This window comes from Bufo bufo, chromosome 6 (genome assembly GCF_905171765.1).
Source record: "Bufo bufo chromosome 6, aBufBuf1.1, whole genome shotgun sequence".
NCBI lineage: Eukaryota > Metazoa > Chordata > Amphibia > Anura > Bufonidae > Bufo > Bufo bufo.
In genome coordinates, this window is record NC_053394.1 from 424,353,347 (window position 1) to 424,375,160 (window position 21,814).

The 21,814-nt window shown below is 48.4% G+C and overlaps 3 protein-coding genes across 3 annotated transcripts in view; 1 reads left to right on the forward strand and 2 right to left on the reverse strand.

Annotated features, from left to right (window-relative positions):
* Positions 1-908: 908 nt before the first annotated feature.
* LOC121005809 (E3 ubiquitin-protein ligase TRIM39-like) lies at positions 909-2,393 on the reverse strand. The gene has a single exon (XM_040438570.1). It carries the CDS (start codon positions 2,391-2,393, stop codon positions 909-911), a length of 1,485 nt encoding a protein of 494 aa, XP_040294504.1.
* The window catches only part of LOC121005010 (nuclear factor 7, brain-like), a 46,264-nt gene continuing 26,576 nt past the window's right edge, over positions 2,127-21,814 (forward strand). Inside the window, exon 1 of the mRNA XM_040437500.1 lies at positions 2,127-2,244. The gene's annotated coding sequence lies outside the window, so the exon portion shown is untranslated. The remainder of the gene's footprint in view (positions 2,245-21,814) is intronic.
* LOC121005012 (E3 ubiquitin/ISG15 ligase TRIM25-like) lies at positions 11,795-13,431 on the reverse strand. Its single transcript, XM_040437503.1, has one exon. It carries the CDS (start codon positions 13,382-13,384, stop codon positions 11,807-11,809), a length of 1,578 nt encoding a protein of 525 aa, XP_040293437.1. The 5' UTR covers positions 13,385-13,431; the 3' UTR covers positions 11,795-11,806.

Consider the following 21,814-nt stretch of genomic DNA (forward strand, 5'->3'; position numbering starts at 1 on the left):
TTTAGGTCTGCGCATGCGCAGACCGGTAAAAATGTGAACAAAAAAATAGGAACGGATCCGTTTGTCTGTATGACAAACTTAGAGACGGATCTGTTCTTGCAATGCATTAGTGAGACCGGATCCGTCTACAAATGCTGTCCGGTTGCATGCAGATTGCCTGATCCGGCAGGGAGTTCTGGCGACTAAACTGCTTGCCGGATCACTCTGCCGCAAGTGTGAAAATAGCCTAAGCCTTCTAACGTCCTAAAAAATAAAATGACATTTACAAAATGATGCCAACATAAAGTAGACATAATAAATACATTATGAGGTATTGTATTAAAAGCTGAGAAATAGACATTTTGAAAATTGCAATTTTTTTTTTTAACATTTTTTGTAAACTTGGTATTTTTTCATAAAGGTGAAATATATTGACTCAAATTTATGAGCTATCATGAAGTACAATGTGTCACGAGAAAACAGTCTCAGAACGGATGGATAAATAAGTGTTCTAAAGTTATTACCACATAAAGTGACACGTCACATTTGCAAAAAATGGCCTGGGCAGAAGGGAGAAAACTGACCCGGGATAGAAGGGTTAATATATGCAAATGAGCTACTGGAGCGTTGCCGTTACACCTAGAGGCTCTTCTGTCTCTGGAACTACTACACCCTCTCCATTTTGACAGGGCCAGGCAGTGAAAACGTTGTCATCACTCATGGCCCTATCGCAGTGCAGAGGGCGCGGCAGTTGCAGTGATAGCAGAGCCTCTAGGTGTAATGGCAACGCCCCTGTTGCTCTTAGAGCCTCATTTGCGTATTTTAAAACATCACATTGCTGAGAACCTTGTACGCCAAACTTGAAAACCCTCTTTAAACATAAATCTCCACAATGGAACCAACCAGAATTGGTCCCCAGATTGTTACAACTAGTTCCTAATTCTTACCCATCCCGTGTACACACCAAGTATAAAATAAAGAGCTTCAATGAACTTGGCGCTGTAGGTATACAGGTGCCTTATGGGATCACACAACTCATAAAATCCCAAGTAGCCAGCCTCGTAATCCAGGAATATCCCCAACCTCTGAGAAGATGGCTTGTGGGGAACAGGAATGAACTTCCTGTCATGTATGACAAAATACTGGTTCAGATATCTGCACAGACCCCACGACTTGTTACTATGACCGATGAGCGAGTGGTAGCCTTTCCTGGCAATGCTGGGGTAGGACATTCCTAGCCTCCAATTCCCAGTGTGACAAGTCTCCACTTCTAAGAAATGTCTACCAGAAGGGAAACTCCTGGTGCTTAAAACTTGGTTATACTGAAATCTCTCTGGTAATTTTGGGCAATTCGGCTTAAACTGTGACCCAGATGCACTTTTAAGGTCAGTAGTAATAAGTATATCATTAGAAGCAGTGTTCAAGTTCAGCACAATATCCGGTGTCTGCTGGACATAGAAACCCCTTTTCGCCCTGGTCACAATATCTGAAAGGGCTGTGTGTAGAGTTGCTGAGATCAGGCCTACATCCACATCACTCCAAGCCTGATTGGGGGCATCCCCAATGTCATGCCCGAGAGACTCCCATCTTTGTAAGACCGGCAAAGGCTCTGTCATGGTGCATAGCGCCTCCATGTCCCTTATTTCTCTGGACAGTTCAGTTATCTGTATTTCCAGCTCGTGGAGTCGATCGCAGACTGAAGCTCTGGCCTCCTCCACCTGGTTGGAGATGTCATTGAGGATTTTATGTTCTAGGGCATCCAGCTCTCTTCTAGTGTCTCTAAACAATGCCACAACTTTCTCGGTCACTCCACTTGCATGTTCTTGGGCTCCTCTTAGATAGTTTTGTAGGTCTTCAACTTTTTCCTCTGCAGCCTTTTTGTTTTTGACCAGTGTCTCAAGAACATATAGTTTTTCTTTCTTCTCATCTGAGGTGTCAGTCAGTGGCTCCACCTGGTGTCCTTGATGTTCTTCAGAAAGCAAGCATGTGACGCAGATACAAGCTGCATCTTCAGAACAGTAATACGTGAAGGCTTTCTTGTGAGTGGAACACGTCAAGTTAAGTTTAGTGAGGACGTGCTCCTCTGACTTGCTGTGGACTCGCAAGTGATTATCACATAGAGAAGCTCCACAGTACAAACAAGATATCACAGCAGGTAGAGGAGAAAATGTGCATTCGGTACAGAAGATCCCATTATCTTCCATTAAAAGCTGTTTCCTTGGGAGAACAGGATGTTCTCGACACTCGGCTCTGCACTCCGGACAGGTACAATCTCCAGATCCCTCCAGGGTATCCAGCAGGTACTGAATACATTCCCTGCAGAAGTTGTGTCCACATCTCAGCTTTATAGGATCCTCACAGATATTCAGACAGATGGAGCAGATGAGACTTTCTGTCACATCAGCAGACGCCATTCTCAAAAAAATATAGACGAGTTGAAAATGTCTCAGAAATCTAGTGGAGCTTGTTTTACCTTATTCCAAATCAGGGCGAGTCTGCCTCGCCTTTTTATGAATTTATTAAGTTGTTCTGCCCCTGGCTAGACTTAAATTTCAATAACATGCTGACGTGTTAGGGAGTTCTACACGGGAACAGACATTTTTCCAATAATTTCTAATCTGTATTGACTCCTTTAATCTCTTCTGAGTGCAGCACAGTGGTGGACTGAGAAGGGGTATAGTCATGGGCCCCTTGCCACCTTCCATAGTCATGATGCACTTGAGCTGATCACGTAACTGACTTAGTTCATAGGAGCGGCCCATGATTGACCACCACTAGGGCTGACCAGACTACCCTATTTCTTAATTGGGTTATCCTGGAAAAGATAATCATAACCTGTCCTGAGGAGAAGTTATTACTAGATCGGCAGGGGTCCAAGTCCCGGCACCACAGCCGATCAGCTGTTACAGGGAGATGCTGCACTCGCCGGAGCTCTGGTGAGCGCAGCTGGCTCCTTGTTTGTCTCCAATCACAGCGCCATACGTAGTACAGTGGTAGTGCTTGGTATTGCAGCTCAGCCAGATTCACTTTAATGGGGCTGAGCTGCAACTAGGCCATGTGACAGATGTACAGTGATGTTGCATGGCCTAGGAAGAGGCCGCAGCGATCACAAAGCACCCGGCTTCTAACAGCTGATCTGCGGGGGTTCCAGGTGTTGGACCCTTGCTGATCTGATACTGATGACCTATGCAGAGAATAGGTCATCAATAGTAATTACCAGACAACCCATTTAAGGCCCATTTACATGGGCTGGATGAGCAGGCGATTATCTGGAACACTTTGTTCCAGGCCAAAACTGGGAGGGTCCAGTGTTTGGGACATTCTGGGGCTGTATACCAGCTACAACATTGGTAAGTGTACGGGCAGCTTTACCCGCTAGATACTGCAGTTAGACTGAGGGAGAGGTCTTCTTCTCACCATTGCACCACCCATGAATGTAAACTCAGGCTGCTGATGCGTTGCCACGGCTGAGGAGGCCTGCCATGACTGTATCATCCCTCACAACTATCCCGGATCCAGCAGGAGAGTGCTGGATTTCGGTGACTGTCCCACGATCCCAGGTTGGCTGCGGTATGTCATGCTTTCCACTGTATCTGCATCCTAAGGATTTACTATTACTGTAAAGGGGGCATAATTACTGTGTGGGACCTCTAACGGGACTGGATGGCATTGGGCATATATAGGTAGCCATTGGGTGGCGTTGGAGGCGTGGCTTCATGTAATATATAATATCACTGCACCCATATAAATAGAAAACACTTCCTAGGCTATCTGATGTCACAAGGCCTAGTCAATGGGGCTGAGCTGTAATACCAAGCACATCCGCTCTACAATGTATGGCGCTATGCTTGGTATGCGCTCAGGAGGCCGCTGTCCTCACCAGAGCTCCAGTGAGTGCCACAACCCCCCTTGAAACAGCCGATCAGCTGAGGTGCAGGGACTCAGGCCCAGAAGTCGCAACAACGCCTATACAAGTGGCATAGATGCTTGTTCAGGACATTTACTCCCTGGTAAAAGTCTAAGGTGTACCAATACGCCATAGACTTTTCCCTGAAATTCATCAGCGCTGTGTACAGCATGGGCAGCGCAGCGATGCTGCCTGTGCCTGCAGCAACCAATGACAAAGCTCCTTACAGGAAGGTGCTTTGTTATTGGTTAGTTTGGGCGGACTCCGGGTCGATACAGGCCCCTGCAGCAGGGGAGGCTGGCGGGAGCTGTAAGGAAGAGAGGCTAGCTCCTGGGGGTGACTGTAGAAAGGAGTGCTGGACATACTGCGCAAGACCCCCGCAAACATGGCACAGTTTGGTGCTCGGCAAAATTTGATGTGACCTAAAAAAGTAAGATAATGCCACCCCAGGCTGAGATAAGATCCTGGAAGCAAGTGGAGCAGCCGGTGACGCCCAAGTTACCAGATAACTGTCTCCTTAAACCACCCCCACCGCAGCCAAGGACAGAAGCATCCAAGTTTGCTCAAACAGTTTGTGCTAAACAAATTAGTTGGATCAGCCCCCATCTCAATAATGGAAAAGTTTGATTTAATCCTGGCTCCTTTCAAATTATAGTAATGGCCTTCTAATGGACCCAAGTAACACATTCCTTCTCCAACAACATTTTTGTGTTATGGCTTCATTAAATCTAACGGCATCCATAAACCTTACATTTCACTCATATCGCTCCATTCTCCACACCGATCATGACCTTTTACCACATACATCACACTGTGTATAGTGCAGCGTGTGATGTGTGTAGTGAATGCAGGCAGGATATTATAGCCAAGTGATAAAGTACAGGGAAGATCCGCCATATTGGACTGGACTTTATCACTTGGCTATAATTACCTGATGTTATTTGAACTAGTTACGGTTTCCTGCATAAATACCAACCTCTTGGGCCATGTTCACACCACCGCTATTTATTTCTGTTCTGCTTCATTAGATGACGATAACAATGAAAATAATGGAAATGCTGGATTGGGCATACTTCAACTTACACAAAAAGACATACACCTCAATGGACGCCTCAGACAGATGCCATGCTGTGGCATCAGTCACCATGGAGTTCTATTGTGTAAAATATATATATATATACAGGGAGTGCAGAATTATTAGGCAAGTTGTATTTTTGAGGATTAATTTTATTATTGAACAGCAACCATGTTCTCAATGAACCCAAAAAACTAATTAATATCAAAGCTGAATATTTTTGGAAGTAGTTTTTAGTTTGTTTTTAGTTTTAGCTATTTTAGGGGGATATCTGTGTGTGCAGGTGACTATTACTGTACATAATTATTAGGCAACTTAACAAAAAACAAATATATACCCATTTCAATTATTTATTTTTACCAGTGAAACCAATATAACATCTCAACATTCACAAATATACATTTCTGACATTCAAAAACAAAACAAAAACAAATCAGTGACCAATATAGCCACCTTTCTTTGCAAGGACACTCAAAAGCCTGCCATCCATGGATTCTGTCAGTGTTTTGATCTGTTCACCATCAACATTGCGTGCAGCAGCAACCACAGCCTCCCAGACACTGTTCAGAGAGGTGTACTGTTTTCCCTCCTTGTAAATCTCACATTTGATGATGGACCACAGGTTCTCAATGGGGTTCAGATCAGGTGAACAAGGAGGCCATGTCATTAGATTTTCTTCTTTTATACCCTTTCTTGCCAGCCACGCTGGGGAGTACTTGGACGCGTGTGATGGAGCATTGTCCTGCATGAAAATCATGTTTTTCTTGAAGGATGCAGACTTCTTCCTGTACCACTGCTTGAAGAAGGTGTCTTCCAGAAACTGGCAGTAGGACTGGGAGTTGAGCTTGACTCCATCCTCAACCCGAAAAGGCCCCACAAGCTCATCTTTGATGATACCAGCCCAAACCAGTACTCCACCTCCACCTTGCTGGCGGCTGAGTCGGACTGGAGCTCTCTGCCCTTTACCAATCCAGCCACGGGCCCATCCATCTGGCCCATCAAGACTCACTCTCATTTCATCAGTCCATAAAACCTTAGAAAAATCAGTCTTGAGATATTTCTTGGCCCAGTCTTGACGTTTTAGCTTGTGTGTCTTGTTCAGTGGTGGTCGTCTTTCAGCCTTTCTTACCTTGGCCATGTCTCTGAGTATTGCACACCTTGTGCTTTTGGGCACTCCAGTGATGTTGCAGCTCTGAAATATGGCCAAACTGGTGGCAAGTGGCATCTTGGCAGCTGCACGCTTGACTTTTCTTAGTTCATGGGCAGTTATTTTGCGCCTTGGTTTTTCCACACGCTTCTTGCGACCCTGTTGACTATTTTGAATGAAACGCTTGATTGTTCGATGATCACGCTTCAGAAGCTTTGCAATTTTAAGAGTGCTGCATCCCTCTGCAAGATATCTCACTATTTTTGACTTTTCTGAGCCTGTCAAGTCCTTCTTTTGACCCATTTTGCCAAAGGAAAGGAAGTTGCCTAATAATTATGCACACCTAATATAGGATGTTGATGTCATTAGACCACACCCCTTCTCATTACAGAGATGCACATCACCTAATATGCTTAATTGGTAGTAGGCTTTCGAGCCTATACAGCTTGGAGTAAGACAACATGCATAAAGAGGATGATGTGGTCAAAATACTCATTTGCCTAATAATTCTGCACGCAGTGTATATTATATTTTTACAATGGAATTGTACGGCACAATATGGCATCTGTATGTATGTGTTTTATGTGTGCGTGTATGTGATATATATGTATATAATATATATAATTTTTTTTTGTGTACACATTAAATGCATTCCAAAAATGTGATGTGAACCCAACCTAACTGAAAGGGAAGAAGCGGAACAGACCCCACTGACTATAATGGGATCTGTTCCATTTCCGTTCAGGATCCGGTCTTTCTTTTTGCCAGGCAAAAATGTGTTGCATATAGGGCTTTTTTCCGGTCTTTTTTGACAGAATCTGCAACAGACGGAGCCTTCAACGCAGATGTGCGCAAATATAAACCTATGTATTTGTATTACTGCAACTTTCGTACTCCTGCTCAGGTAAAAATACTCTTCAAAAATGCTAAGAGGAGTATTTTTACTCTTCTGGGAAAAAATGTAGTGTGACCTCTGCTTAAGCCGATGTGGTATTGCTGACATACACTCACCTAAAGAATTATTAGGAACACCTGTTCTATTTCTCATTAATGCAATTATCTAGTCAACCAATCACATGGCAGTTGCTTCAATGCATTTAGGGTTGTGATCCTGGTCAAGACAATCTCCTGAACTCCAAACTGAATGTCAGAATGGGAAAGAAAGGTGATTTAAGCAATTTTGAGCGTGGCATGGTTGTTGGTGCCAGACGGGCCGGTCTGAGTATTTCACAATCTGCTCAGTTACTGGGATTTTCACGCACAACCATTTCTAGGGTTTACAAAGAATGGTGTGAAAAGGGAAAAACATCCAGTATGCGGCAGTCCTGTGGGCAAAAATGCCTTGTGGATGCTAGAGGTCAGAGGAGAATGGGCCGACTGATTCAAGCTGATAGAAGAGCAACGTTGACTGAAATAACCACTCGTTACAACCGAGGTATGCAGCAAAGCATTTGTGAAGCCACAACACGCACAACCTTGAGGCGGATGGGCTACAACAGCAGAAGACCCCACCGGGTACCACTCATCTCCACTACAAATAGGAAAAAAAGGCTACAATTTGCACGAGCTCACCAAAATTGGACTGTTGAAGACTGGAAAAAGGTTGCCTGGTCTGATGAGTCTCGATTTCTGTTGAGACATTCAAATGGTAGAGTCCGAATTTGGCGTAAACAGAATGAGAACATGTATCCATCCTCTGATGGCTACTTCCAGCAGGATAATGCACCATGTCACAAAGCTCGAATCATTTCAAATTGGTTTCTTGAACACGACAATGAGTTCACTGTACTAAAATGGCCCCCACAGTCACCAGATCTCAACCCAATAGAGCATCTTTGGGATGTGGTGGAACGGGAGCTTCGTGCCCTGGATGTGCATCCCTCAAATCTCCATCAACTGCAAGATGCTATCCTATCAATATGGGCCAACATTTCTAAAGAATGCTATCAGCACCTTGTTGAATCAATGCCACGTAGAATTAAGGCAGTTCTGAAGGCAAAAGGGGGTCCAACACCGTATTAGTATGGTGTTCCTAATAATTCTTTAGGTGAGTGTATATTGGGGATAGGTCAATATTACTTCCCAGATAATCCTTTAAGTCCCATGTACTCTAAAATACCATCAATGACTACATCTTGCCCTGTAAAAAAAAAAGATATGTATGTCTACCTTAAATAGGCCTCTTAAAAATAAATAAAAATCTCCCAGCCTTACTTGACACTCCTTGTTCACAGCTGACGGACCAAAGGACACCTCCCACACTAGCCCATCATTGTTCTCCCTAACCCACATAAGACACACACCGAGTTGGATTCTATCGGCCACAACGGCTGTTTTATTACCATTTGAATAGCATAACATTTCGATAACCCATATGCAACGGCATATAAGCAACCCCTATTCTCCATACATATAACTAATTACAGGGGAGTTCTTTTAGCCCCAGATAGTCAGTTAAAGGGCTTCTGTCACCCCACAAAAGTCTTTTTTTTTTTTTTTTTGGGATAGTTACATTCCTTTATAGCGCGATATAGGAGAATATAATCTTGTCACTTACTTTCATGCGGCCGTTTCTTTAGAAAACGAAGTTTTATAATATGTAAATCCGGTCTCTACCAGCAAGTAGGGCGTCTACTTGCTGGTAGCCGCAGCAGAAAACCGCCCCCTCGCCGTGTTGATTGACAGGGCCAGCCGTGATCTCCTCCTCCGGCCGGCCCTGTCAGTATTTCAAAAATCGCGCGCCTCTGTTCATTCGGCGCAGGCGCTCTGAGATGAGGAGGCTCGTCTCCTCAGAACTCCCTCAGTGCGCCTGCGCCGATGACCTCACCGAAAGAGAAGACGTCATCGGCGCAGGCGCACTGAGGGAGTTCTGAGGAGACGAGCCTCCTCATCTCAGAGCGCCTGCGCCGAATGAACAGAGGCGCGCGATTTTTGAAATACTGACAGGGCCGGCCGGAGGAGGAGATCACGGCTGGCCCTGTCAATCAACACGGCGAGGGGGCGGTTTTCTGCTGCGGCTACCATCAAGTAGACGCCCTACTTGCTGGTAGAGACCGGATTTACATATTATAAAACTTCGTTTTCTAAAGAAACGGCCGCATGAAAGTAAGTGACAAGATTATATTCTCCTATATCGCGCTATAAGGAATGTAACTATCCCAAAAAAAAAAAAAGACTTTTTTTGGGGTGACAGAAGCCCTTTAACACCGCCCAGGGTGTCTCCAGCCGATAAGCGCTAGCTCAGAGGCACCACTGATGGACCCCTAACCAGGGCCGGCCTTAGGTGTTCAGGCGCCCTGTGCGAGCTAACCTTGTGGCGCCCCCCCCCCCCCCCCCCCCCCAAAAAAAAAAACACTGCTTGTTGCTGGCATCATGGCATAGGCTGGCTGACTATCCAACCAAGTAGTTACCAGCCCGCACACCCCAAAGGCCAGTGTAATGTTATACTTCCCTACTTCGTGAGATTTCCCTACCCTCGTCACTTCCGGTCGCACCGGACATGACGTGAGGAGGTGTGCAGCACCGCGCAGGCGCACAACGACAGGTTAGGGAAATTTCACAGCAGAGCGCGCATGCGCCGGGAGCCTCGCCAGCGGTTAGGGAAAAACTATGGGCCAGTGCGCAGGCGCAGTGATCGGATGGATGTTCTCAGCTGAACACCGGCCGACACTGCGCATGCACCGGGAGCCTCACCAGCGGTTAGGGAAGGGAAAAATTATGTACGGGCCAGTGCTTTTTCCCTACCCTAACCGCTGGTGAGGCTCCCAGCGCATGCGCAGTGTCGGCCGGTGTTCAGCTGAGAACATCCATCCGATCACCGCACCTGTGCACTGGCCCATAGTGCGCCTCCCCCAATACCCCAGTATAATAAACATTGGTGGCGCAGTGCGCCCCCCCCCAACACACCAGTATAATAAACATTGGTGGCGCAGTGCGCCTCCCCCCCCAACACCCCAGTATAATAAACATTGGTGGCGCAGTGCGTCCCCCTCAATATAATAAACATTGGTGGTGCAGTGGGCAGTGCCAATGAGGGTAAAAAAATAATTAACTCACCTCCTCCAATTGATCGTTTCCTGTTCTTTCTTCATGACCTGTCAAAGGACCTGTGGTGACATCACTGTTCTCATCACATGATACATTACATGATCCATCACCATGGTAATGGACCATGTGATAAGCTCAGTGACGTCACCACAGGTCCTGAAGAAAGAACAGGAGACCGGCAGCTACGCGATCAACTGGAGGAGGTGAGTTAATTTTTTTAATTATTTTTTAAACCTCATTGGCACTTCCCACTGCGCCACCAATGTTTCTTATACTGGGGTGTTGGGGGGGGGGGCGCACTGTGCCACCAACGTTTCTTATACTGGGGTGTTGCCGGGGGGGGGGGGGGGGGCGGCGCACTGTGCCACCAACGTTTCTTATAAAGTTATACAAATACAGGAGGCGGGTGCCGGAATCAAATAGCCGACACCCGACCTCTGTGACAGGGAGCTGCGATCAGCGGCAGTTAACCCCTCAGGTACCGTACCTGAAGGGTTAACTCAACTGCAGCTGATCGCAGCTCCCTGTCACAGAGGTCGGGTGTCGGCTATTTGATTCCGGCACCCGCCTCCTGTATTTGTATAACTTTATAAGAAACGTTGGTGGCGCAGTGGCCAAAGCCCCTCCTCCTCCCGTCTCTCTTCTTGGCAGCGGCGGGGGCAGCAGGCAGGTCAGACACAGGGGAGGAGGAATCAGGTCAGACAGGGGAGGGGGCGATGGAGGGGGCGCCCTGAGGGAGAACACAAGTGCAGCCTCGCCTGCCGCATATTGCATTGCGAGCTGTTGGCCGCCCGGCGCCCCTGTTGCTATGGCGCCCTGTGCGGCCGCACAGCCCGCACACCCCAAAGGCCGGCCCTGCCCCTAACCCTGCCACAACCAACCACCAACCATGGATGCCTCCCATCCTCCCCACCAGAGATGTAATCCAACTTCAAGGACCTCTCACCACCACAACTACCGTGACAAAAATGCCCCGCCCCCAGACAAGAACCCTCACTGCACCTAGCTGCCCCAGAAGAACAGGGAGGGTGGGTGGTAGCTGTTTGTTCTCCCTTCACAAAATGGCACCCATTCGTTGCTTCACCTCCCATTTTAACCCCCTCATAGTCCACCCCCATTTCAAATTGCCCAATCGCCCCTCCCCAGGTCTCACTAACCAAACCCCCGTCATGCCAGCCTCCCCTAATGCTCTGCCCCCGGTCCGGCCTTTTCTTTAGTTAAAATAATTCTCAGAAATGCTAAGAGGAGTATTTTTATTTTGTATTAAGGTAAGAAAAAACAACTTCACATGGGTGAAACCAATTTATTACCGTGTCAGGTAGCCGCAGTTGTAAAGACTTTTACACCATCTGATTGTTCAGAAGAAGCATAACCAAGGACATTCCATGGAAAATTATACAGTGTGAAATATCCTTCATTGTCGCTGTATTGCCCTACAATTTGGTGGGTGGGGTGGGGGGGGTTGTGGCTGAAATAAAGGGGAAGTTAATCAGATAACATAAGGATGTGTAGACAAATGAGGCGTATGCAGAAATTTAGGAGCCAAACTACTATGGATGAAAAATATTGCTTGTGTCAAAACAAATGTTGGCAAGTGGAGGTCCCTAATCAGACTGATCTATGATCTAGGACTAGACTGATTTGTCTACATCTAAGTAATAATTCTTATCCAGCAGTTATTGCATATGAAAAATGCAGGGTGAACTGGTTCTGTGAAGGTGGTTTTTACGGTGTAGAGGTGTCTAATGGGGTCACTCAGCTCATAAAAAGACAGCTGTCCTGCCTCATAATCCAGAAATATTGCTAGAGTCTGACTGGAGGGCTTGTGAGGTATCTTAACTTTTACTTGGTCATAACGAAATGAATACTTATTTTTACACCTACGCAAACCCCAAGACTTATCATTATTTCCAATGAACGATGGTCCTCCCTGTCTGTCTATGGTTGCATAAACCACCCCTAACCTAAAGGCTCCAGTTCTTGCTGTTTCTACTTCCCAATAATGTTGTCCTGTACAAAAGCTCCTGGTGCTTAAAACTTGATGAGATTGAAACCTCTGGGGTGTCTTTGTGTAATTGTTCCAGTTTACTGAACAAGATGAAAGTCTTAAGTCTGCGGAAATATCTAAAGAGTTGGCCGCTGTATTTACATCCAATAAAATGTCCAAGTCTGCTGCGACATAGGATTTCCTCTTTATCCCAGTCACAATATCTGCTAAACCTTTGTAGAAGGTAGCTGCAATCAGACCTTCATCCAAGCCATTTATAGAATGGAGGACATTTCTTTCCTCGTTTAGAATCTTTTTGTCCATTCCAGGGAAACTAGATTTTCCAGCTTGCAGTAGAGCTAACGGGTCTGTCATATTACACATCTCCTCAATTTGATTAATCTCCACAGACATTTTGTCCTTCTCAGTTTCCAGCTGCTTAATCAGGTCAGAGATTGAGAGCGACACTCGCTCCTCTTCACTGGACAGCTCACAAAATACTTTACTCTGTAATAAATCTAATTGTCTTCTGATATCGCTAAATAGGGTGGTGATCATATCCTTTATGCGAACTGCTTTTTCCATCATATCTGTCTTTACATTTTGCAACGTCTGGAGACCTCTTTTGGTCTCCTGTCTCTTTAAGGTTAGATTTCTCAGAAGATCCCTCAGACTTTCTTTAATCCTCTCGGAGGCTTCGTTCAATGATTCAATATGGTGACCCTTGTGTTCTCCAGCCAGGCTACAGGAGACGCAGACACACGAGGTGTCCTCTGTGCAGTAATACAAGAGGGCATTATCATGAATTGAACATTTTCTGTTTGCTGTTGAAGTCATGGGCTCTATGAGGATGTGCTCTTTAGACTTGCTGTGAACCTTCAGGTGGTCATTGCACAATGAAGCCTCACACAAGAGGCAGGATCTAATAGCTGGTACCTGTGAGTGAATACAGTAAGTGCATAAGGTCTCTACGACTGCCTTTTCCTGCTTGGCGGAGAGGACATGCTTTGCTATTTTGTGTAGACTTACATTCTTCTGTGGCATTGGTAACATCTCCAACTCTTCTCTGCATTCAGGACAAGTAAAGCCTTTAAAATTTGCAGATGCAGACTGTGTTTCTAACACGTACTCTAGACACTCCCGGCAGAAGCTGTGTCCACATTTCAGGTGTGTTAAATCATCTGTATACATGTTCGGACAGAGGAAGCAGGTCAGTTCTTCTTTCAGAGCAGCTAAAGCCATTGCTGAAGCCTAGAGAGGACAGTGAAGGCAATGCAGGGAGCAACGTATTTCTTTTGTAACTTGCTAGAACTCCACCTCTGAAGACCTAAGTTTCGATTTCCCAGAAAAGGGTGTGGGGATTTATTTTTCCTTTTTAACTCCTGATGAGCTTTATCTGTGGCATATTGGCTGAAGAATGAATTGCATGAACAGCTCCTTTTAACCTACAAAGGTTTACAGTCTGCAGTGAATTTTTGAGCGCCCATAGTTTGTGTGGGATGACATTACTGGAAATGGCCAATAGGGATGGCTTACTGTAGGCATTTGTACAATTTGACAAATTGACGTTTATATAATCTTGACGTTTGGCGGGGGTCAGCTATTTGAGAAGACCTGGGGTTCTGGTGGGCACCTGACAGGATGAGCAGGGACTGGTGGTTCCCCTTCCCCCATCCTTCTCTTTATTTTTTTATTTTTTAAGTGGTGCGTCCTGGCCCCGTTTGTGGCATGGATAGGGGTGGTCAGGGAGGTTAGGGGTTAATGGCCTGGATCCTCCTGTTGCTGTATAAGGGGGCGGGTAGCCAAGCAGGGCTTATATACTCCCCTGCCCTGCCTCTTCACTTCCTCTTTAGCGGAAGCGTGCTGGTGAGTTCTCACTGCGTTCTGTCCGCATGAGAGATGGCCGCAGGCGATGCTTCCCTTGGAAGGCTCTTCAGGCGAGAGTTATGGAGGAGGGCGAGGGCTGGCTGCGCTCTTTTTCTGAGCAGCCTCGGCTCTCCCCTGCACTTCTCCTCCCCTGTTTCTGATTGTCCTGCTGGAGAGCTGTCGCGATCGTAGGCTAGCTCTGGGGCTGCGGCGGGGGGCAGGCGGTCCGCCCGGCGTTTCCATCACCCGCCCCCCCCCCCCCCCACCAAATACCTTTCCTGCCGGCCAGCACGTCGCTGGCTCGAGCGGTAGCTCCACCCCCTCCTCCGTCCCCTCTTTCCCCAGCGCTTCCTGCCGCGATTGGTGTGGGTACCGTGTGGCGTGAGCGGTTGAGCTGCAGGATGGGCGCCAATTCCAGCAGCTCCGCATCACGGGCTTCCTCCTCCTCCCTCCCAGTCCTTAGTGCCCCCTGTCATGCATGGCCCGCAGGCTGGCGAGGCTACAGTGGCCCCTGCTCCTGCCATGAGTGGCGCTTCTGCCCCTGAATATATCAGTGGGGCGCCTGAGGAGCCCCCAATAACGACCCCCCACCCCCTATGCCTCCTTCTGCTCCCTAGAGGTCACGCAGGCACAGGAAGCTGTCTGGTTCTCCGTCTTTCTCACAGGAGAGCAGGAGGCATGGTCACCGCAGTTCCCGTAGGCGTCGGTCCCATCGCAGGTCCTGAGAGTCGGCAAGGAGTGGGCGCTCTAGATCCTCTAGGTGGTGCTCTCAGTCATCCTCGGATGGGTCGTCAAGTGCATCAGAGGAGTCTGGTCAGATGTCGCGATCCAAACGCAAGAGGCGGATGCTTAGCCAGTCCTCCAGGACCCGTAGCCTGGTTCCTGCTACGTCCCTTCAGCACAAGGTTCCTGTGCCTGGCCCTTCGGTGGCGCCAGCCCTAACTACGTCTGAGTACCAACTTACGGGGGTGTGGGGAACTGGCAGTGGTAGTGCAGACACCGCAGCAGTGGTGATGGCACTTTTAGAATGGTTAGGGGGGGCCACTGGTTCAGGGGTATCTTCCACCCAGGGGCTGTTTAATGAAGGGCACTGCAGGTTTGCCGGTTTGTGCAAATATAAGCATGAATGCTCAGACTGCGGTGGTTCTCACCCGGCTAATAGGTGCTCCTGCCCCCCCCGTTTAACTTCCCAAGCAGCCCAATCAATGTGGACACAAGGACTCCGGTGAGCGTAGCCGCGATGGGCCCCTGGCTAGACAGGAACCCCAATTAGCAGGCAGCAGCACAACTGCGTTTTGGTTTCTCCTTTTTGGGTTTTTTATTCCATTCGTTCTCAATCGGTTTCCAGTTTTTTTTTTTTTTTGGATAACCTTAAATCTGCGCGGGAGCTCCCGGAGGTACTTAGGGAGAAGATTGGTAAGGAGGTTGCTCTGGGTAGAATCAAGGGCCCGTTTGCCGGTATTCCATTCCCTAATCTCAGGGTTTCTCCGCTGGGTGTGGTCCCTAAGAAGGAGCCGGGGAAGTTTAGGTTGATACATCACCTTTCGCATCCGAAGGGCTCGTCCTTGAATGATGCCATCCGACCTGAGGATTCTTCGGTGTCGTATGTCTCTTTTGACTGTGCGGTTTCGCTGGTTAGGGAGGCAGGTAGGGGTGCCCTCCTAGCTAAGTCAGATATCGAATCTGCTTTTCGTCTGCTCCCTGTTCACCCTGATTGTTTTCACTTGTTAGGTTGCTGTTTTGATGGACAGTTTTACTAGGACACCTGTCTCCCTATGGGTTGTTCCATTTCATGTCATTATTTTGAGATGTTTGGTTCTTTCCTGGAGTGGGTCGTCCGGTATGACTCGGGCTCAATGTCAGTCATACATTATTTGGACGATTTCCTTTTTGTCTCCCCTGGTTCGGGGGACGGTTGCTTGACCCTATTGAACGTTTTCCTGGAGCGAATGGCCCAGTTCTGGGTCCCCATTTAAGCTGACAAAACTGAGGGCCCGGTCACGCGGCTGTCGTTTCTGGGTATTGAAATTGACATGGTGGATATGGTTTTTCGGTTGCTGCCTGAGAGTCTTCAGAAAGTTCTCGACTAGGGATGAGCGAACCCGAACTGTATAGTTCGGGTTCGTACCGAATTTTGGGGTGTCCGTGACACGGACCCGTACCCGAACATTTTCATAAAAGTTCGGTGTTCGGTGCTTTTTGAAAGGCTGCAAAGCAGCCAATCAACAAGCATCATACTACTTGCCCCAAGAGGCCATCACAGCCATGTCTACTATTGGCATGGCTGTGATTGGCCAGTGCAGCATGTGACCCCGCCTCTATATAAGCTTGGGTCACGTAGCGCTGCACGTCACTCTGCTGATACAAGTGTAGGGAGAGGTTGCAGCTGCGACGTTAGGGTGAGATTAGGCAGTGATTAACTCCTCCAAAAGACTTCATTCAGTGATCGATCTACAGCTCTGGATCATTGAACTGCTGCTATTCAATTGCTCACTGTTTTTAGGCTGCCCAGAGCGTTTTTCAGTCACTTTTTTTCTGGGGTGATCGGCGGCCATTTTGTGGCTTGTGGTGCGCCAGCACAAGCTGCCACCAAGTGCATTTAACCATCAATAGTGTGGTTATTTTTTGGCTATATCCTACATCAGGGTCAAGCTGAGCCTGTCACCAAGTTATTCTCAATAACTTCACACACACGCTACTGTGCAATTCCAAGTCTAATTCTGTCTGTAAACGTATACCTGTCACCCAGGGCCTAAATAATAGGCCTTAAATTTATATTCAGCTAAATCTGTCATTACTGGTGTGCCTGTATTAGTGTAATACGGTACCTAAATAGATAGCCAGATAGTGTTAGGTGTCTGTAAAAAAAGGCCTGAATTTGAATTCAATACATTGGCCTGAATAATATTTTTCTTATTGTGGTGAACGGTAACAATGAGGAAAACATCTAGTAAGGGACGCGGACATGGTCGTGGTGGTGTTAGTGGACCCTCTGGTGCTGGGAGAGGACGTGGCCGTTCTGCCACAGCCACACGTCCTAGTGTACCAGCTACCTCAGGTCCCAGAAGCCGCCAGAATTTACAGGGATATTTGGTGGGGCCCAATGCCGTTCTAAGGATGGTAAGGCCTGAGCAGGTACAGGCATTAGTCAATTGGGTGGCCGACAGTGGATCCAGCACGTTCACATTATCTCCCACCCAGTCTTCTGCAGAAAGCGCACAGATGGCGCATGAAAACCAAGCCCATCAGTCTGTCACATCACCCCCATGCATATCAGGGAAACTGTCTGAGCCTCAAGTTATGCAGCAGTCTCTTATGCTGTTTGAAGACTCTGCTGGCAGGGTTTCCCAAGGGCATCCACCTAGACCTTCCCCAGCGGTGGAAGACCTAGAATGCACTAACGCACAACCACTTATGTTTCCTTATGATGAGGACATGGGAATACCACCTCAGCACGTCTCTGATGACGAAACACAGGTGCCAACTGCTGCGTCTTTCTGCAGTGTGCACACTGAACAGGAGGTCAGGGATGAAGACGATGCAGGGGACGATGAGGTCCTAGACCCCACATGGAATGAAGGTCGTGCCACTGACTTTAACAGTTCGGAGGAAGAGGCAGTGGTGAGACCGAGCCAACAGCGTAGCAAAAGACAAAGAGGGAGCAGTGGGCAAAAGCAGAACACCCGCCACCAAGAGACTCTGCCTGCTACTGACCGCTGCCATCTGGGACCGAGCACCCCAAAGGCAGCTTCAAGGAGTTCCCTGGCATAGAGCTTCTTCAAACAATGTGCTGACGACAAGACCCGAGTGGTTTGCACGCTGTGCCATCAGAGCCTGAAGCGAGGCATTAACGTTCTGAACCTTAGCACAACCTGCATGACCAGGCACCTGCATGCAAAGCATGAACTGCAGTGGAGTAAACACCTTAAAAACAAGGAAGTCACTCAGGCTCCCCCTGCTACCTCTTCTGCTGCTGCCGCCTCGGCCTCTTCTGCTGCTGCCGCCGCCTCGGCCTCTTCCTCCGCCTCTGGAGGAACGTTGGCACCTGCCGCCCAGCAAACATGGGATGTACCACCAACACCACCACCTGCGTCACCAAGCATCTCAACCATGTCACATGGCAGCGTTTAGCTCTCCATCTCACAAACATTTGAGAGAAAGCGTAAATTCCCACCTAGCCACCCTCGATCCCTGGCCCTGAATGCCAGCATTTCTAAACTACTGGCCTATGAAATGCTGTCATTTAGGCTGGTGGACACAGACCGCTTCAAACAGCTCATGTCGCTTGCTGTCCCACAGTATGTTCCCAGCCGGCACTACTTCTCCAAGAGAGCCGTGCCTTCCCTGCACAACCAAGTATCCGATAAAATCAAGTGTGCACTGCGCAACGCCATCTGTGGCAAGGTCCACCTAACCACAGATACGTGGACCAGTAAGCACGGCCAGGGACGCTATATCTCCCTAACTGCACACTGGGTAAATGTAGTGGCGGCTGGGCCCCAGGCGGAGAGCTGTTTGGCGCACGTTCTTCCGCCGCCAAGGATCGCAGGGCAACATTCTTTGCCTCCTGTCTCCTCCTACTCAGCTTCCTCCTCCTCTTCTTCCACCTGCTCATCCAGTCAGCCACACACCTTCACCACCAACTTCAGCACAGCCCGGGGTAAACGTCAGCAGGCCGTTCTGAAACTCATATGTTTGGGGGACAGGCCCCACACCGCACAGGAGTTGCGGGGGGTATAGAACAACAGACCGACGAGTGGTTGCTGCCGGTGAGCCCGAAGCCCGGCCTGGTGGTGTGCGATAATGGGCGAAATCTCGTTGCAGCTCTGGGACTAGCCGGTTTGACGCACATCCCTTGCCTGGCGCATGTGCTGAATTTGGTGGTGCAGAAGTTCATTCACAACTACCCCGACATGTCAGAGCTGCTGCATAAAGTGCGGGCCGTCTGTTCGCGCTTCCGGCGTTCACATCCTGCCGCTGCTCGCCTGTCTGCGCTACAGCGTAACTTCGGCCTTCCCGCTCACCGCCTTATATGCGACGTGCCCACCAGGTGGAACTCCACCTTGCACATGCTGGACAGACTGTGCGAGCAGCAGCAGGCCAAAGTGGAGTTTCAGCTGCAGCACGCACGGGTCAGTCGCACTGCGGAACAGCACCACTTCACCACCAATGACTGGGCCTCCATGCGAGACCTGTGTGCCCTGTTGCGCTGTTTCGAGTACTCCACCAACATGGCCAGTGGCGATGACGCCGTTATCAGCGTTACAATACCACTTCTATGTCTCCTTGAGAAAACACTTAGGGCGATGATGAAAGAGGAGGTGGCCCAGGAGGAGGAGGAAGAGGGGTCATTTTTAGCACTTTCAGGCCAGTCTCTTTGAAGTGACTCAGAGGGAGGTTTTTTTGCAACAGCAGAGGCCAGGTACAAATGTGGCCAGACAGGGCCCACTACTGGAGGATGAGGATGAAGCATGTTCACAGCGGGGTGGCACCCAACGCAGCTCGGGCCCATCACTGGTGCGTGGCTGGGGGGAAACGCAGGACGATGACGATACGCCTCCCACAGAGGACAGCTTGTCCTTACCTCTGGGCAGCCTGGCACACGAGCGACTACATGCTGCAGTGCCTGCGCAACGACAGCAGAGTTGCCCACTGTGGCGAAACCAACCTCGCCACTGGGTTTTGGAGAGGACTGGCTGCTGGCCTCTTGCCCCTGGATTATGGGCCATATACTAACTTTTAAACCCCTGAACCTATTCAAGTGAATTTTGGATAGGTTTGTCCCCAAGTTATACTGTTTAAATTAGGGATCGACCGATATTTATTTTTTAGGGCCGATACCGATAATTTGTCAACTTTCAGGCCGATAGCCGATAATTTATACCGATATTCTGGGTATTTTTATTTTTGAGGGAAAAAAAATATTTCCTACACAAATCTGCTGAAAATTAATGTTTATTGTTAACGTGTATTATTATTTTATTTTTTTTGTAAATCTTTTTCATTTATACTTAATATTTTTGTGGTTTTTTTTTTTTATTTTTTATTTTTTACTAACTTTTAGCCCCCTTAGGGACTAGAACCCTCGTCCTATTCCCCCTGATAGATCTCTATCAGGGTGAATAGGAGCTCACACTGTCCCTGCTGCTCTGTGCATAGTTCACACAGCAGCATGGAGCTGACTATGGCAGCCAGGGCTTCAATAGCGTCCTGGCTGCCATGGTAACCGATCGGAGCCCCAGGCTTACACTGCTGGGGCTCCGATCGGAGGAGCAGGGGAGAGGGGATCCTGTGGCCACTGCCACCAACAATTAATACTGGGGGGGGCGCACCAATGTTTTTACTATTGGGATGGGGGTGGGGGGCGCACTGCGCCACCAATGATTAATACTAGGGGGCTTGGGGGGGGGGGGGGGCGCACTGCGCCACCAATGAAGATACCTCTCTTTCACATACAGGAGGCGGGAGCTGGCTGCAGAGTCACATAGCCGGCTCCCGACCTCTATGAGCGGTAGCTGCGATCCGTGGCACCTAAGGGGTTAACTACCGCGGACCGCAGCTGCCGTTCATAGAGGTCGGGAGGCGGCTATGTGATTCTGCAGCTCCCGCCTTCTGTATATGAATTAATGAAAGACTCCTCTTCATTGGTGGAGCGGTGGCCACAGCCCCTCCCCTCCTCTTGTCTCCTCTCCTGCCATTGGCGGAAGCGGCAGCAGCATCACAGGGGGAGGAGACACTGCTTCCTTCTCCCCTGTGCTGCGGAGGGAACACAGAACGCGCTGTCAGCAGCGCGTTCTGTGTTCCCAATACGTTATCGGAATATCGGCAAAATAGATGCCGATACCGATAACGTTCAAAATCCTCAATATCGGCCGATAATATCGGTAAAACCGATAATCGGTCGATCCCTAGTTTAAATTGATGTAAGTTATATGTATGGCCAATGTAAACTCACAAAGTTGTAACAATTTATAATAAGTGTAACTTGTCAGCTTGGGAGGAAAATGCTGGGTGTGTTTCTATTGTGCCATTGTCCCATTGTGTGTTTAAATGGTGATGTCTGTTCTGTTGTCCTCACATGTGTATTGGCGATCTCCCTTTGTCCTCAGAGATAATTGGATTGCTCCTCAGGTTGTCTCCGGGACAGAGGGGAGGAGACCATGATGCATTGTGGGGATATGTTGTCCTATGTCAGTCTTCATTCTGGTCCTCTGGGGGCGTGAACGATTGGTTGCTGTAGTTACATTGTATGTGTTGTAAATTACTGATTGGTTGTATTTCAAACCCCTGTGGGCAGTACTATGTTTGTGGTTTATGAATAAAAGAGGCTGTACGTGAAGTACAGTCAGACCACTGCTTGACCCTCAACACGGAGCCTTGTCTCGTTATTGGGGGGATTCACTGTATGCTGTTAGAAGACCGATTGCCAGAAGTGTAAGCTGATCCCTGTTCGTCTGCTAGCAGCTTTTCGTGAGGTTCCAGTTTGGAGTACTATTTTGTATCCAGTTTGGGAGTTGGTGTCCTGCAGTAGCTGTGCCTGTCTCTCAGAAAAGGGGCTTATCGCCTAAACGGATTTTAACCCCTTTGTCTGCTGAAACGGTCCGTTACACCCACATTTTAACGTGTGCGGACTACTGGGTTGCCACCCTGCTGGATCCACGGTACAAAGACAATGTGCCCACCTTACTTCATGCACTGGAGCGTGATAGTAAGATGCGCGAGTACAAGCGCACGTTGGTAGACGCGCTACTGAGAGCATTCCCAAATGTCACAGGGGAACAAGTGGAAGCCCAAGGCGAAGGCAGA

Coding starts and splice junctions, on each gene's coding strand:
- LOC121005809 (XM_040438570.1), bottom strand. CDS start 2,393: ATGGCGTCTGCTGATGTGACAGAAAGTCTCATCTGCTCCATCTGTCTG.
- LOC121005012 (XM_040437503.1), bottom strand. CDS start 13,384: ATGGCTTTAGCTGCTCTGAAAGAAGAACTGACCTGCTTCCTCTGTCCG.